Source organism: Coffea arabica, chromosome 4c (assembly GCF_036785885.1).
Source record: "Coffea arabica cultivar ET-39 chromosome 4c, Coffea Arabica ET-39 HiFi, whole genome shotgun sequence".
Taxonomy (NCBI): Eukaryota; Viridiplantae; Streptophyta; class Magnoliopsida; order Gentianales; family Rubiaceae; genus Coffea; species Coffea arabica.
Genome location: NC_092316.1, coordinates 17,723,789 through 17,739,268, shown reverse-complemented (window position 1 = coordinate 17,739,268; position 15,480 = coordinate 17,723,789). Strand labels below are relative to the sequence as shown.

The following is a 15,480-nucleotide window of genomic DNA, read 5'->3' as shown; positions in this document are numbered from 1 at the left end:
TAATCAAGTAAGCTAGGTTTAATACCTAGGAAATGTTTGCAATCCGCTTTGGAGTTTTTGCTTCTATATACGAAAAATTCAGTTTTGGACAACATTCTTTGAAAAATCATAACTTGAGTTCCATAAGTCCAAAATTTGTAAATCTTATACCGTTAAAAAAATTCTCTAGATGACACTTTTTTCAAATTCAAATCAGAAATTGATCAAATCTTAACTCCAAATCACTGCTTCAGTAAGAACAGGGTAAAACAGTCTTGAATTTCTGTGAAATTTGAAAATTTTGAAAAATTCACAGGAATCGTACTAGCCCTTGAAATTTGTACCACTGAAAGAACTCCAAGTTTAGTTTCAAACGCAACAAGAAGAACTCAATTTGGATCTTTGTACACGAAGATACAACAGATTTATAAAAGCTGATTTTTAAAGGGAATTTCGCCATTTTCGTCCCTAAACTTTTACACTAAAACCAATTTCGTCCTTTATGATTTTTTTTAGCCAATTTAGTCCTTCGACTATTTTGAATTCTCTAATGTAGGACTTTTGCAGCGGCGACACCATATTTTACATAGTCCGTACAACTGGTGATGGGTATATCTGTCATTTTAAATTAGATTCTTCAATTTAGACGGACCGTTGACCATAGTTCTTCTTCTCCGATAGAAATCTTATCCCATTCACCAAAAATTCGCACAAACTGTGGAAATCTCATCCCAATACTACTAACCGTCGTGGCAATTCTTCAATCAATAGTAGTGTAACAATCTGTAATCAGCATTGCATACCACAGCAAATAAGGCACTGTCACCATCCTGAAGGAGGGACAACCCAAGGACGGAGGGACCCCAAACCATATGCGGTCGTTAGATTTGATGCGTCGCTGTTTTCATCGGACGAGGAAAGGCCCGGCAAGAATTTCTGGGTCCAATCGTCTATAGTCCCAGCGTTTAGCGGTTCGAAATGTTCCTGAGACAAGACCAAAAAAATTCGGTGTCCAAATTCTCAATTAGTCCTAGTAGCTATAGGCAGGAGGGGGCGCGGCGCCGGTTGTTTCTGGAACTGGAAATTTGGGTTAGATGCAATACAACAAACATATCCATTCCGACAAAATATTCCTAACTCAATCGGGTGGGTCTTGCAAAACTGAAGCCTAGAAAGTTGCCAAAGCCTTGCAGAGTCATCAGATCACCATTGAAACCCCCCCCCAACTCTCTCTCTTCTAACAGGTTAGAGAGAAGGAAGTTAACTTGCACCCACTCCCACATCATTTGTAGTTTACAGTTTGCACTTTGCAGCTGAAGTTGGATGCAGCAGCTGAAGTTGGATGCAGGATAAGATGTCGGGTAGCTGGTAGCCTGGCACACCAACAAAAAAAATGTATCTAATGTTCAATGAAATTCATCGGAGAAAAAGAACTATGGTCAACGGTCCGTCTAAATTGAAGAATCTAATTTAAAATGACAGATATACCCATCACCAGTTGTACGGACTATGTAAAATATGGTGTCGCCGCCACAAAAGTCCTACATTAGAGAATTCAAAATAGTCGAAGGACTAAATTGGCTAAAAAAAATCATAAAGGACGAAATTGGTTTTAGTGTAAAAGTTTAGGGACGAAAATGGCGAAATTCCCATTTTTAAAACCTGGTTCATGAAATTCCAGCCTTGGAGTATCCGACACAGTTTTGAAATCAGGTCGTAACTAAGGTTACACAAGTCCAAAATTAGTATGGTTTATGGCATTGAAAACTAGATTTAAAATTCTAAAAATCACTAGAAGAAGCTGTTTTCAAATTCGTTTGGTAAGATGAGTGAAAATGAGCTACAACCTGCAGCTGTGCTTGTTTCTCGGTTAAAACAGTGAAGAAAAACAGTCAATTTTGCCGGTTCACCCCGGCTCATAGAAACCGAACTAGCCGGTGCTTTTTATACCGTTAGAAAACTCTCAGAGTCTAGTTTCATATGTCACAAATGGCACTTGATTTTGACTGCTATACAAAACATTATATGCTGTTGAATGCACACTGGTCGGCCATACTGATAAGAAATTCCAGGCTTGTTTTTCTCACTTTAACCTAACTTTAACTCAACCAAATGAAATGCCTTTTGGAAGATAATTTACACACATATACCCCAACATATAACAAACATTTTGGCCTCAATATAACCACAAAATTTGAAATTAACATAAGGGAAATGAACCAGCAAAAATCGGACAGTTCTTGCACCATTTCCTCTTCAAATTTTCTTTCCAAATCTTCAGACCCAAAACAAAACTATAACTCACTAAAACAACAACCAAACAAACAATAAACCCTCAAAGCCACTACCTAAGAATCCACCTCAAGACATCTACCTAAAGTCAAGATTTATGGAACCCAAGCTTAACTTAGTTAAAACTAACTAAAACTAACCATAAGATGAAAAAAAAAATGAGAGTTTTGAGGGGTTTTACCTTCTTCCAAGAGTAGTGAGCAGAACTTTAAAAAATCAAACTTTAAACCACCAAGAATCCTCCGTCTCCAAGCCTTCTACTAAGCTTGAGGATGATCCAAGAAGATGAGCAAGGTTGGAGCAAATTTTTGGAGCAAAAATGGAGAAGAAAATTTGAAGCTTTCTTGGTAAAATGGAGGGAGGAGAGTGCCGGCCATGGGGAAGGGGAAAAGAGAGGGTTTGTGTGTGATTTTGGTGAAGTGATTGGAGGAAAGAAAGATGGGACATAAAGCTATTTTTTGGTGCAAAAAGTCGACACTGAATAGTGGCCAATAGTGTTCTCAATTAGGCTTAATTCGTCTCACTCACTTCTAATCTCTCAATTAGTTTTTCTTAATCTACAATTGATCATCCTTAATTCTCCAAGATCACTGCACTCTCAGGCCAAATATTGTCTCGAAAGATGTGTATTCACTAATTTTCACTAATCAAGTGATCGAAAAATTAACTTTAAGAGTAAACGTGCTAAAATATAAAATGAGGCAATGTACCATGCAAATGCAATTAAAATGAATGAAATAAATTAATTGGAGCAAATGAATAAATAATTAAATAAATAAGCCAGTAAAATAAAATAAATAAAAAACATTCGGGTCCTCACCATAGTTGTTAAAATCGCGATCCGGATCGCATATAGAATCGCAAATTCCTTGAATCTGCATAGGATCGCGGTAGGATCGTATAGGATCGTACGATCCTACGATCCTACGTCGATCCTACAAAAAAGGGCTAATTTGTGAAATACAAGGTTCGTTTTACAAGTAAAAATCAACATTTGGGGTAAGCTTGTAGTTTATCAAGAAATTGTAGGCCTTAGTTGCAATGTTTTAACAAATAATGATGTCAAAGTCAAAAGGTTCCGTCAAAAAGCTTCGGTCTTCTTCATCTTCTCCAGTTCTCCTCAAGCAGACCTTTGTCATTTCTCTTCTCCTCTCCGCTGCCCAAATCAAATCCCTAATTTAAACCATCAAACCATCTCAAGCTTCGGCTAACAAATTGCTGCGGGCCTGCGGCTTCTACCAAGAAGGCAAGAACCCACAAGCTACAGCCTACAGCCGACAGCTTCAATGCTTCAAGCTCCAGCAGCCATTGCTTCGGTTAGAATATCAAGCTACGAAATCCTCTGTTGCCGCCGGATTTTGGCCGTTTCAAGCTTCAAAGCTTGAAGCTCCAGCACCCGTTCTTCTCCAATTTTCGTGCTGCCAGCCTGCCACCACACTGAAGCTCAAGCACCAGTACTTCAATTAAAATCGTATGTGAGTGTGGTTATTTTCTTGCTTGAAAATTGATACTTGGGGAGATGGTGATTGATAAAGTTGTGATTTGTATTTGGTTTTCTTGGTATTTGAACATATATTGCTTTTGATTGAATTGAGTTGAAGTTGAAGGGAATTATTGACGGATCCATTAATGAGAGCTCATAAAATTATTTAATATAACATCATGATTAGTTAGTAATTAATCTCTCTAGAAACTTGAATGGTCTTTAGTTTTCCTCTCTGTTCTGTACTTAGCTTTTGGTTAAAGATTGTTGGTGCAGTTAGTGCCTCATCTGTGGCTTCAAATTTACTCTACTCTGCCACGACTTAAATCATATTTGCTTTCAAGACAAGATTAAAATTCACTACAGATTTTCTGCTACAGCTTGTGGCTAGCGTGCAGAAATCTTCACAAGAAATATTAGATTTGACAATGGAATGGGAGCCCAAGTTCATGAATCTTAACATGGCGTTGGACCAGCCTATGTTGTTATATCACTAAGCCACCACCCAACATTCAAATTTTCCTACTTGTGCAGCCCATTCCACTTTACTGACCTGTTTAAATCTTAATCATTCTACTATTTTGTTTGTCTTTTCGTTCAAATTAAAAAAAAAAACCATATCTAAATAGGGAAAAAAAGTAAAAGAAATTACAGTTGCAAGCCAAAAATCTCTAATGAGAATTTTTTGTGCTGGTCTGGTCTGGCTTATTTTCTGAATGCTAGCTTTATTTTCTTTTATCAAGTGCTAGTCTGGTCTGAATTTCTTGGTTTCTTATGAATATTCTAATATATTTGGCAGTGCTTAAATGTCTTCATCCGCTTCAAAGAAACAAAGTAGAAAAAATGCATCAGGTGCTCGATTGGATCCCGGGTGGGATCATGGAATTGAAATTGATGCTAATAAAAAACAAGTTCAGTGTAAATACTGTGGGATTACTCGAGCTGGTGGTGTGTATAGGCTTAAGCATCATTTAGCTTGTACACATACAAATGTTGAACCATGTCCCAGCGTTCCTGAAGATGTTAGAACCCAAATGTTTGATTTACTAAGTACAAGTTCTGAGGAATCAAGGAAAAAAAAACAAAGGGTTAGTACCATGTATGATTTAGAAGAAGAAGAAAGTGAAGTTAAGCAGCAGGCTAAAAAATGTTCTATGGACAACTTTGTTGTGAGGAAATCTGGGGGGTTGAATGTGAGACAAACAACCATAAATGAGAAATGGAAGAAACAAGATAGAGATGAAGTTTGTCAAATAATGGCTAGGTGGTTCTATACAAGTGCCATTCCATTTAATGCTGTAAATAACCCATTGTTTCCTTTAATGATTAGGAAATTGGGAGAATATGGAAAAGGACTTAAACCACCTTCGTACCATGAAATGAGGGTGACCTTTTTGAAAAAAGAGGTGCAAGAGACATTGAATTTGCTCAATATGTACAAAACAGAGTGGAAAAAAACTGGTTGTACTATTATGTCCGATGGATGGTCTGATCAGAGAAAGAGAACAATGAACAATTTTCTTGTGAATAGTCCAGCTGGTACTGTGTTCTTATCTTCGGTAGATACCACTGATATTTCAAAAACAGCTCAAAAATTATTTGAATTGTTAGATGGTATTGTGGAAAAAATTGGAGAGGATAATGTTGTGCAGGTCATCACCGATAATGCTTCTAATTATAAGGCAGTTGGAAAAATATTGATGGAAAAGAGAAAAAGATTGTTTTGGACCCCTTGTGCTGCTCATTGTATTGATCTAATGTTAGAAGATTTTCAAAAGTTTGATTCTCTCCACAAAGTTACTATACAAAAAGCGAAATCAGTGGTTACATATATTTATTCATGGGGTACAGTTATTAATTGGATGAAACAGTTCACTAATGGCAAGGAGTTGATTAGACCTGGAGTTACTCGTTTTGCTACTTCATACTTGACCATGAGACGTCTCAGCGAGCTGAAAGGGAATTTGTTTAACTTTTTCTGTTCGGATAAGTGGAAAACAAGCATGTATGCTAGGAGAAACAAGGGAAAAAAAATTGAGAGCATCATTTTTGATAATCAACAATTTTGGCCAAATGTGGAGTTATGTTTAAAGATAGCTTCGCCTCTTATCAAAGTATTGAGGATGGTTGATTCTGATGAAAAACCAGCCATGGGCTTTCTCTATAAAGCTATTGATCAGGCAAAAGAAGAAATCAAACAAAATGTGAACAATATTCGAAAGAGGTAAATTTTAAATAAATTATCATATTAATTATGAGTTCATTTATAATTTCTGTGTTGGATAGTAGAATGAATTTTTTTAGTTATTTTTTTAACCAAACTCATGTTTATATGCTAGATATGAATCGGCATTTGCTATCATTGATAAAAGATGGGAAGATCAATTGAGTCATCCTTTACATGCCGCGGGTTATTATTTGAATCCTCAATTTCAATATAGTCCAGATTTTCAGTCGGATGCAAATACAAAACGTGGCCTTTATGATTGCATTGCTAAGATGGTTCCCGAATCTGGTGAAAGGGTGAAGATTGATTTGCAATTAGATGACTTTCGACATGCAAATGGATTATTTGGTCATGAAAATGCTGTACTAACAAGAAACAAGAAATCTCCTGGTTAGTTACTATTTGAACATTGTGTTTTTATTTTTAAAACCTTTACTAATTTGTTATTGATTTTAATTTCCTACAGCTGATTGGTGGGAATCTTATGGCGATGAGTGTCCAGAGTTGAAAAATTTTGCCATTCGAATTCTCAGTTTAACTTGTAGCTCTTCTGGATGTGAGCGAAATTGGAGCGCATTTGAATTGGTAAAAATGTTTTCATATAATATAATATTTTGAATTTAAGTTCGTAGTATAACTGTATAAGTTCTTTCAATTTCAATAGGTACATTCTAAGAGAAGAAACCGTCTGGCTCAAAAAAGAATGAATGATCTTGTGTTTGTGATGTACAACTTGAAGTTGAGAGAGAGACAAAGGCAAAGGCAACGTGTTATTGAAGAAATTCCTTTTGAGAATTTGCCTTCAGATGATGAATGGGTGACAGAGAGAGAAAATCCAACTCTTCCAAGAGAAAATAGCTGGTTACGAGTTCTAGATGACAATCCCAAATGTGACACTTCAGATGAAGAGGGAAATGAAGATGATGAAATTGAAATACTTACAAGAAATGTGCAGAGAGTTTGTAAGTTTCTTTCTTTCTTCCAATTTAAGTATAAAGTTTATCCTTTTTTTTTGTTTTTATAGTTTTATTTTGCAAGTTCTCTTGTTTTTGGTAACTTTCATTATTATTGTTTGTTTATTTAGATGATCATGAAGATTGTCAAACCCATGTCTGTCGAAGACAAGTTAATAAAATGAAAGAGATTCATGTTATTGATGAGGATGATGGGCCTTCAACTGAATTCGACTGCCAAGATGATGATTATCTTGATATGGTTCCCGAAACTGATCTTCAAATGGGAACTAATGATTTGGATGATATTAATTTGGATGGTGATGAAGATAATGCCGAAGATGAATTCCAAGAGAATTGGGATGGTGAAGATGATTGGGAAAATAATGATTTTGATAATATGGATTATGGGAATAATGAATTTGATTCAAACGATGAAAATGATTGGTTATAAATTAATGTATTTCTGAATTATTATGATACTTGAAAATGATGAATTATTGCTATTTTATTTTTTATTTTTTCATGTTTGTTTAAACATGACAGATGACATTCTAGTAGTTAATTTTGATCTTGAAAATCTTTTTGGATGTTTGGCTTTTTAGTATTTGTGAAGGTTGATGATTATTTTATATTTGAAATTATGATTGTGTAAACTGTGAAGCATTTGGTTTTAAGACTTGAAATCATGACAGATAACAGGTTTATATTCTCTTCTTTATTACTTGTCAGATAGTAAGTAAAAAATACTATATATTTATGAGTAACTTATTTATTTGATATTTTTTAGGATGTACAAAATGATATATGAATTTCAAATTTATTAATTTAGTAAATTTAGGAGTTTTTGGTAGAATCTTACGATCCTACGATCCGATTCTGTGAAACTAAAATCGATCCGATGTGGGATCCCGATTTTACAAACCTTGGTCCTCACACTCAACATCTACAACCTCATAGATATCCTGAATTGATTCCCTTCCAAACTAGTAAAACTGATATCAATCTAAGACCTCTAGTTTGAAATTGCTCTTCTTAAAGAGAAATTAGAGCAATTATGGCAAACAAGAACTTGGTAGGCTTGTTCTTTCTCTAGTTTCTCATGAAGGAATCATGTCATAAAATTATGACTTAGAAGCCCATCTTCCTTTCTCCAACTAAAACAAAATTAGATCCCTAGGCAAACACACAATCTAACCAAAAGAAATTTTTGTTTTAATCTTTTTTGTAGGGAAATGTCCATTGAAGAAAGCTCAACATCCTACCCTTTCCAAAGACTTTGCAAACAATATCATTTTAGGAACATCTTTCATTTTATCACTTGTTCCTTCTCTAATTACTCATGAAGGAATCGTGGCAAAAAATTATTTCTTGGAAGCCCTTCTTCCTTTCTCCAAAAAGCTAAAACAAAATTAGATCCGTAAGAAAACACACAATCTAGTCAAAATAATTTTTTTAATCTTTTTTGTAGGGAAATGTTCATTGAAGAAAGTTCAACATCTTACCCTTTATAGAGTTTTGAAGAAACTAAATCTATTGAAGAAAGCTCAACATCTGACTCTCTCCAAACTCTTGAAGAGACTCAAGAACATCATTCAATAAAACTCACAAATGATCTTGTTTCACATCTCAAGATATATCAATACTCCTATCATCAAGAATATAGAGAATTCAGAACCATAAATTATGATGTCATAATCTATGATTATGAGAACAATGAATGGATCCATATTTATCTCATTCATAAGTATGCCAAGGTCTGCTTAAAGTCTACAAATGCAGTTTAAAGCCTAAAAGATCAAAACTTCATGCAGACAAGGGAGGTCCAAAGGTTGATTATCAACAAACACTGGCACAAGCAACTAGGAGTTGAAGCCACACACTATGATGAATAGATCCAAGAAACATTAGAAAATTATCTGCAATCATCTGTTAAGAGATTCTCACAAAACTCTGAAAATAAAACCTAAGAAAGCACATCAAGTGGACTCAATCAGACTAATGTTGTCCTAGATATAAATCAAGATAATTGAAAAGTCTTAGCAAAAATAGTGAACTAAAAATAATAGTGGTTAGAAAATAGTTAGAAATAATTTTGTCAAAATTCGTTGTAGCACCTAAAATCACGGTAGTAATCAGACAAGGGCTGTGTGTGACAGCCCCACTTTCCCAAAAGGCGAACCAGAGGGGTCAGCGAACCGTCTGCCCAACTCTTATCAGGACTCACTATAATCCATAACAAGAATTACTTGAAAATTTTAAACTAACCAAAATAATATTCATTACACCCCAAATTAACATTTACATACATCCAAAAGCTTTTACATAGGTTCACGAACAACAGATTCATCATTTGGCATCTATCTTAATTACAACCCAAAAATATATACACTACAGTCATTTCTACTAAAATAAAAACTTAAAGTCTCTCAAAACATTCCAACAGTATTCTTGAGCACTCTCGGATCCAATTTCTGTTAAAGAAAACAAAACGTGGGATGAACTTATGCCCAGTGAGCATTCCAGATAAATAGGTAAAATAAGATAATAACATAATTTAACATGTAAGCACGTTTTCCCAAGTAATATAGGTTCAAGTAAATCGATACTCAACTTTAGAAATTGGTAGTGTAGCAATTAATTGTAATAGGAATCTTTCAATGTAAAAAACTTGATAGACAATAACATTCATGCGTGCATTCAATCATTCATTCAAGTAAATACAAGAATGAATAATAATTTAAATATTAAAAGGATATGGGGCTCACAGGGAGCAACATTTACCTTATAACTGTCAATAAACAATTTCTTACATTTTACCACCTTATAACCTCCGAACTCCCACTTTATGTCCTCAGAAAGATCAACAATCCCCTTGTTTAACATTCACGATGTATGCACGATGGCAACCTTGATCCAAGCCGAATGGTGATGTGCAAGTGAGAGTTCCACTCGGCCCGGTTACACGTGCAAGGGCGAAACGGTTCAAGGAGTCACTTCAAGCACTTGTTCAAAGCATTCAAGATCAACAAGGGGTCCATAGAAACATTAAAGGCTTGGAAGATGCTAAGCAAGTTGTCTACACATTGATCCAAGCCCATGAAGCGTCCACTTCTGGTCACGCTTGTTCTTAGTGGTTTTGACTGATTACTAGTAGTATGAGTCGCTTGGTTTGTTAGTTGGTTTGATCGTTATCGAGTCATTAGTTGTTAGTTGGCTTGTTAGTCGTGATTTAATTAGTAGTTCCATTAGTTATTGGAGTTTATAAGTGGGCCCCTGAGCACCCAACTTCCGTTTGGTTCAAATCCGATTGGAAAGCCATAAAGAGCTGCCTCTTCCTAGTTTAGGTAGGTGAGTTGTCAATCCTTTGTAACGGCCCCACCTCCCCCTAAGGCGAACCAGAGGGTTAGGCGGGTCGCCTGCCCAGCTCTCGCCGGGACTCAGTCGCTCACTACAGTCCTCAACCCAATTACAATATAAATCTCAAAATTACATCAAATTCTCCAATGATTACATATTACAAATGCAGCGGAAACTGATTCCAATCGTGGAACGTATACTTACATCCATATCAATTTCAAATATTTATACAAGACCAACTCGTACATAAAATAGATCCAAACTTAAACTGTACACGATATAAGCCATCCAGTCACGTGAATAAGCACTCCAAGCTTTTCTTCGCCTTGAGCCCTGTGGGGGGGAAATAAAACATTTTTGGGGTGAGCTAGAAGCTCAGCGAGTAACCATTAAAATCAGTAATCAAATCAGTTTCACGATAGTTCATTTCAATGATGTCATATAGCAATGATGTCATAAATCGAATGATAAATCCGGAAACAACTACAACATTTGCAAAACAGTAAACATGGATTATCAATAATTCAAGGAACATTTACAATGGAAAGCGATAGTAACATTCATGAAAGGATACATTCATTCTCCTGACATTTCCTCGCTCATTTGGTCATTCATTTCATTTCATTCACCCCGTCCCTGGCTTTTGGCCAGGCTCCACCAACCTACATAGGTAATACTCGAGTATACCAAACGTTCACCCAAGTTCCTAATCGCCTGACCGAATCCGCTTTTGGCTCAAGACGACCGGTAACAAGGGGCAATGGCCAGTTCAGCCCAAAAGGCTTACATTCATGCGCAAGTAACATTTCAATCGAAAATTTCACATTTATCGAGGTCGAGTGCGATAAAGTACACACTCGCCTCGAAAACTCGTTTTGAAAATCATTATAAGCGCTTAACACGTTATCAACCAAAATACAAGTCTTGAAGTCAAGAAATATAGCAAACAAGGCACACTCACATGCCAGCACGCACGATATGCAAGAAAACATTTCAAAAGTAACTTTGGAAACAGTTCAAAAGTAAATAATATAAGAAACGGTTCATAAATAACTTTAGAAGTAGTTTGAGGTCACTCACCTCCATGGCTCAGAAACCATCCATCATGTATCATTGCCTTGCTCAAATCCAAGTCTTAGATCACAAGCTCAATGCAAACAAGTCCTTTAAAAGTTCGGACAACACTTCCCCTACATTTGCTAACTTTTCCAGCCATCATGGCTTCATTATTCTTCTCATTCAAACCCAAAGGTACACACACAACAACAAGTTCATCCAATAGCCATTCAGCAAGCTCCAAGAAGTACAAAGACAAGTCAAGCTAGGGAAAAGTCTGGAAATGAAAGTTAAGCTCAAAACCAGAAAAACAGGTTTTGATGTCATTTTGCGGTAATGGCACCAAAGGCGCTACGATTTTCGGATGAAGGTACAAGACCCACCGTTTCGAAGCTAAGAACCAGGGCTACAACAATGTAGAAGGCCACTCAGTCCAAATCCTAGCATAACTAGGTCAAATATGCCAAAATACCAAACCAGAACCACTAAAACAGGTTCACAATTCACACAATGCTGTAATGAGTCCAACTCAGTCCATACAAGTCCAAATGCATTGATTCCAAAGGCATATGGTAGCTAAGACATCCAGATACATTTCATTAGAAGACACCAACAATAAAATCGAAACCGAATCCAGTCAAAATGGCCAATTACTAGTGCAGTTTTCGCATTCTGATCAACCCAGAACAGCAACAGTAAAATCGACATATCTCACTCTACACTAATTCAAATGACCTGAAATTTTGCAGGCACTTCAAACTCATCAATACCTACAACTTTCATGTTTTGAGAAAAGTCCAATTCGGCCTCTAACCCTATGATCCAAAACCGGGCAGAATTAGGGGTTTTGAAACCCTAACTTTTCATTTTTCAATCCAAATCCAAAATTGGTTGCAATTATCAATAATTCCCACCTACTAGAGTCATTCTAAGCAATTGCCAATCATCATACAAGTCCACAACATCAAGATCATATTAAACCAGAAAATTCATCAATAAAATAAAAACTTCACCAAATCACTTCAAACCAAGAAATAAATCACATATATCATCACTATAGCCACTACTAAACATAACTTAAGCTTCATTAAGTGTAAGAGGGCATTCACACACCACTCACCTAGTAACCAAGAGAGGTAGAGATGTTGGACACCTTAGCTCTTCAAACAAACTTCACTAAACTACTTACTAGCACCCAAGGGAGGAATTTTATGGAGTGGAATCTAGTTTAGGTATTTGTTTTTGGAAGATTGAACCAAATGGAAGCTTGAAAATTGATGAAGTTTTCTTCCTTCTTGAGCTTGAGAGGGCCGGCCACCAAGGAGAAGAAATGGTGAATTTTAGTGATTTTTTTTGGAGATATTAACCACTTAGTCAAAAATAGTCAAAAGTATGAATAGTTGTCTATAAGTCCAACCAACCAACAAGTGACATTTGGCACTCCATTAATGCATGTCAATCCTTTTGTTTCCTCTCACATCAATCAAATCCCACTCTCTACTTATCTCTTAACACCCGATAAATTTCACACAGTATCCGGAATTTAACCTAATTGGCCGAATTTTTCCGAACTTTTCGCACTAGTGGGTCCCACATCCGTTATTTATCCTTAATTTTTCAAAAACTCTCCAATACTAGAAAAATTATCTAAAAACTATAATTGCTCATAAAATCCACCAAGAAAATATTTCTAAGCCAGAAAACGCAGAAAACATGCTATTCAAGGGGATAAAACCCTAGGAAAAATTAACAGGGGATTTACGGGTCCTCACACTCATACCTTTCGGGGCGTCACATCCTTACTCAAAACGGATTGCCTTAGTTTCTAGTCTATAAAAAAGCACCTCTTGTACGAGTAAAGGGTTACAAAACTTTGAGAATAAACATTACTTTTGTTGTCACCAACATTGTGTGCAACTTTCTTACTTACAAGGCAAGGATTTTTTGAGCAATTTCGCGTGACGTCCTTGGTTGTTCAACCAGCCTATCTAGTTGAGTAACCACCTCAATTAGAGTCGTTGTTCTACCACCTTCTATCAAGTTGAGTCGTCCGTCTTGATTCTAGGTTCCGTAATCCAAATGATTGATCATCCGTCTAGATCCTTGGGCAATCGTGCTACGTGTCTCAGAACAAATTGACCGAGGAGCGTATCGGTTGGCTTTAGAGCTGGTTGAGGTATCAATTCGTTATATATATTCTTCTTGTTTCATCTAGTTCGCTCTAGGGTTTTTGTGTCCGCTTCCTTGTTACTTGTTGCATTGTTGAAAATTTGTCCGTGATTTGTGTTGTTCGCTTGGCAAAAATTCTGTCCATAGTTGTGTCACAAATCTGTCAGAAACTTACTTGTTGTTTGTTGCGTCACTAATTGCTTCTTCTCGCTCACAAATCTGTCTAAGTGTGCCGTCAAATTCTGTCCGTGTTTGTGTCTTGTCAAGAGTCTTCAATTTCTATCCGTTCTTGTGTCACGTCGTTGTCTTGATATTTGTCTGTAGTTGTACTGTTGTTTGGTTTAAATTTCTGTCCGTAGTGTGCCTTACAAATCTGTCCAACTCATCGTTCTTGTGTTATCCAACTTGTTAACTAGTTTTCAAATTTGGATTTTGGCAAAACTTGTTGAAATTTTGTGAATCTTGAGAGAACCTACAAGAATCTTGAGTTTCTTGAATTCCTTGACCACAATCTTGGAATTCTTGAAGTTCTTGATAACCTCCTTGAAAGTTCTTGAAAGTCTCTTGTGCGTGCGAATTGGTTGAAACAAATCTGGAAAATATTCCATTCGGTCAAGCTTTGCGTTGTGTTTGTTTGTTGTAGTAAAAAAAAAAGAAACAAAACAGAAACGAAAGAGAGAAAAAAAAGAAAAGAATTCAGTCGGTTGGCAAAAACAAAACAAAGAGGAAAAAACAAAAGGAAGCAACCGAATTGTGTTGGAAGAAACAAAATCTGATCCGCACTCCTTCTTGGAGTAGAATTTGGAACTTTCTAAAAGTTGTTTCAAGAAGAAAAGGTTTTCCAAAAACTAACCTGTTTCCAAATTCAATTAGGAAACAGTGGACAGCTTGGATAACTCTCCTACTTCCACTTGACTAAGTCTACTCAAATTAGAAAACTAGGGTTTTTGCTTGTTTCCTTCTTCCATTCTCGCACACTTGCAATTTGTCCACCTTAGGAAACGGCCAAAACCTTACACCCTCGTGTCCAAATTGTGTCTTTGTTCTTGGTTACTCTTGTGCGAAAGCTGGTGAACCACTTGAGGGTTTTGTGTGGCATTTCTCAAACTACTCAAACTGGCAAGATAAGAATTGTGGCAAAACCAATAGAGTACATTTGGAGTGAAACACGAGCGCGAGTGAAACACTTAGGGAGTGAAGTGAGGTTATTCTTGTATTATTTTCTTGTTTGCTAACGCTTGGCAGGGCAAGACGAAAGACATGGAGCAAGCTAAACCAACCGCCAACTACACCATGATGTTCAACGCAATGAAATCCGAACTTAAGCGGATTAGTGAACAACAAATGGAGGAAATGCATAACCGTTTTGATGAGCTCCAAGAGCTTCACTAAAGGCTCTAGATCCAGGTCCCATAACCGACACCAAGGTGGCTCCAGAGGGTCAAACCATGAAGACTACTCGGCGAGTGATGAGGAAGACAAAACCGAGAGACCTAAGAAGGACAATTCTAAGGATGTGCTTCGGGGACTTAAAATCAAAGTTACTACCTTCCAAGGAAAAAGCGACCCTGAGGCTTACTTGGAATGGGAAGACCGAATTGAAATAGTTTTCGATTGCTATGATTATAGCGAGGAGCAAAAGGTAAAGGTTGCCACTGTTGAGTTCACCGAATACGCACTAATTTGGTAGGATCAAGTAAGGACTGCTCGAAAATGAAATGGTGAACCGCAAGTCCGAACTTGGCGTGAACTCAAGGCAATGATGCGCAAAAGGTTCGTTCCGAGTTATTACAACCGAGATCTTTACTCAAAACTACAAACTTTCACCCAAGGCAACATGAGTGTGGAGGATTATTACAAGGAGATCGAAATGGCCATGATGAGGTCTAATAACCAAGAAGATATTGATGCCACAATGGCATGGTTTCTTAGAGGTTTAAATTTTGAACTTCAAGAAACCT

At 36.6% G+C, this 15,480-nt stretch overlaps 1 protein-coding gene across 2 annotated transcripts; it reads left to right on the top strand.

Moving 5' to 3' along the window:
* Positions 1-3,371: 3,371 nt before the first annotated feature.
* LOC113739075 (uncharacterized) lies at positions 3,372-7,424 on the top strand. Of its 2 annotated transcripts, none has more exons than XM_027266321.2 (6): positions 3,372-3,742; positions 4,554-5,978; positions 6,094-6,371; positions 6,448-6,566; positions 6,646-6,943; positions 7,066-7,424. In XM_027266321.2, the coding sequence occupies exons 2-6, from the start codon at positions 4,561-4,563 to the stop codon at positions 7,386-7,388; spliced, it is 2,436 nt and encodes an 811-aa protein (XP_027122122.2). In that variant the 5' UTR covers positions 3,372-3,742; positions 4,554-4,560; the 3' UTR covers positions 7,389-7,424. The 2 variants fall into 2 exon arrangements, with proteins under 2 accessions (XP_027122122.2, XP_071902260.1); XM_072046159.1 differs by having other exon boundaries at positions 3,372-3,746.
* Positions 7,425-15,480: the final 8,056 nt, after the last annotated feature.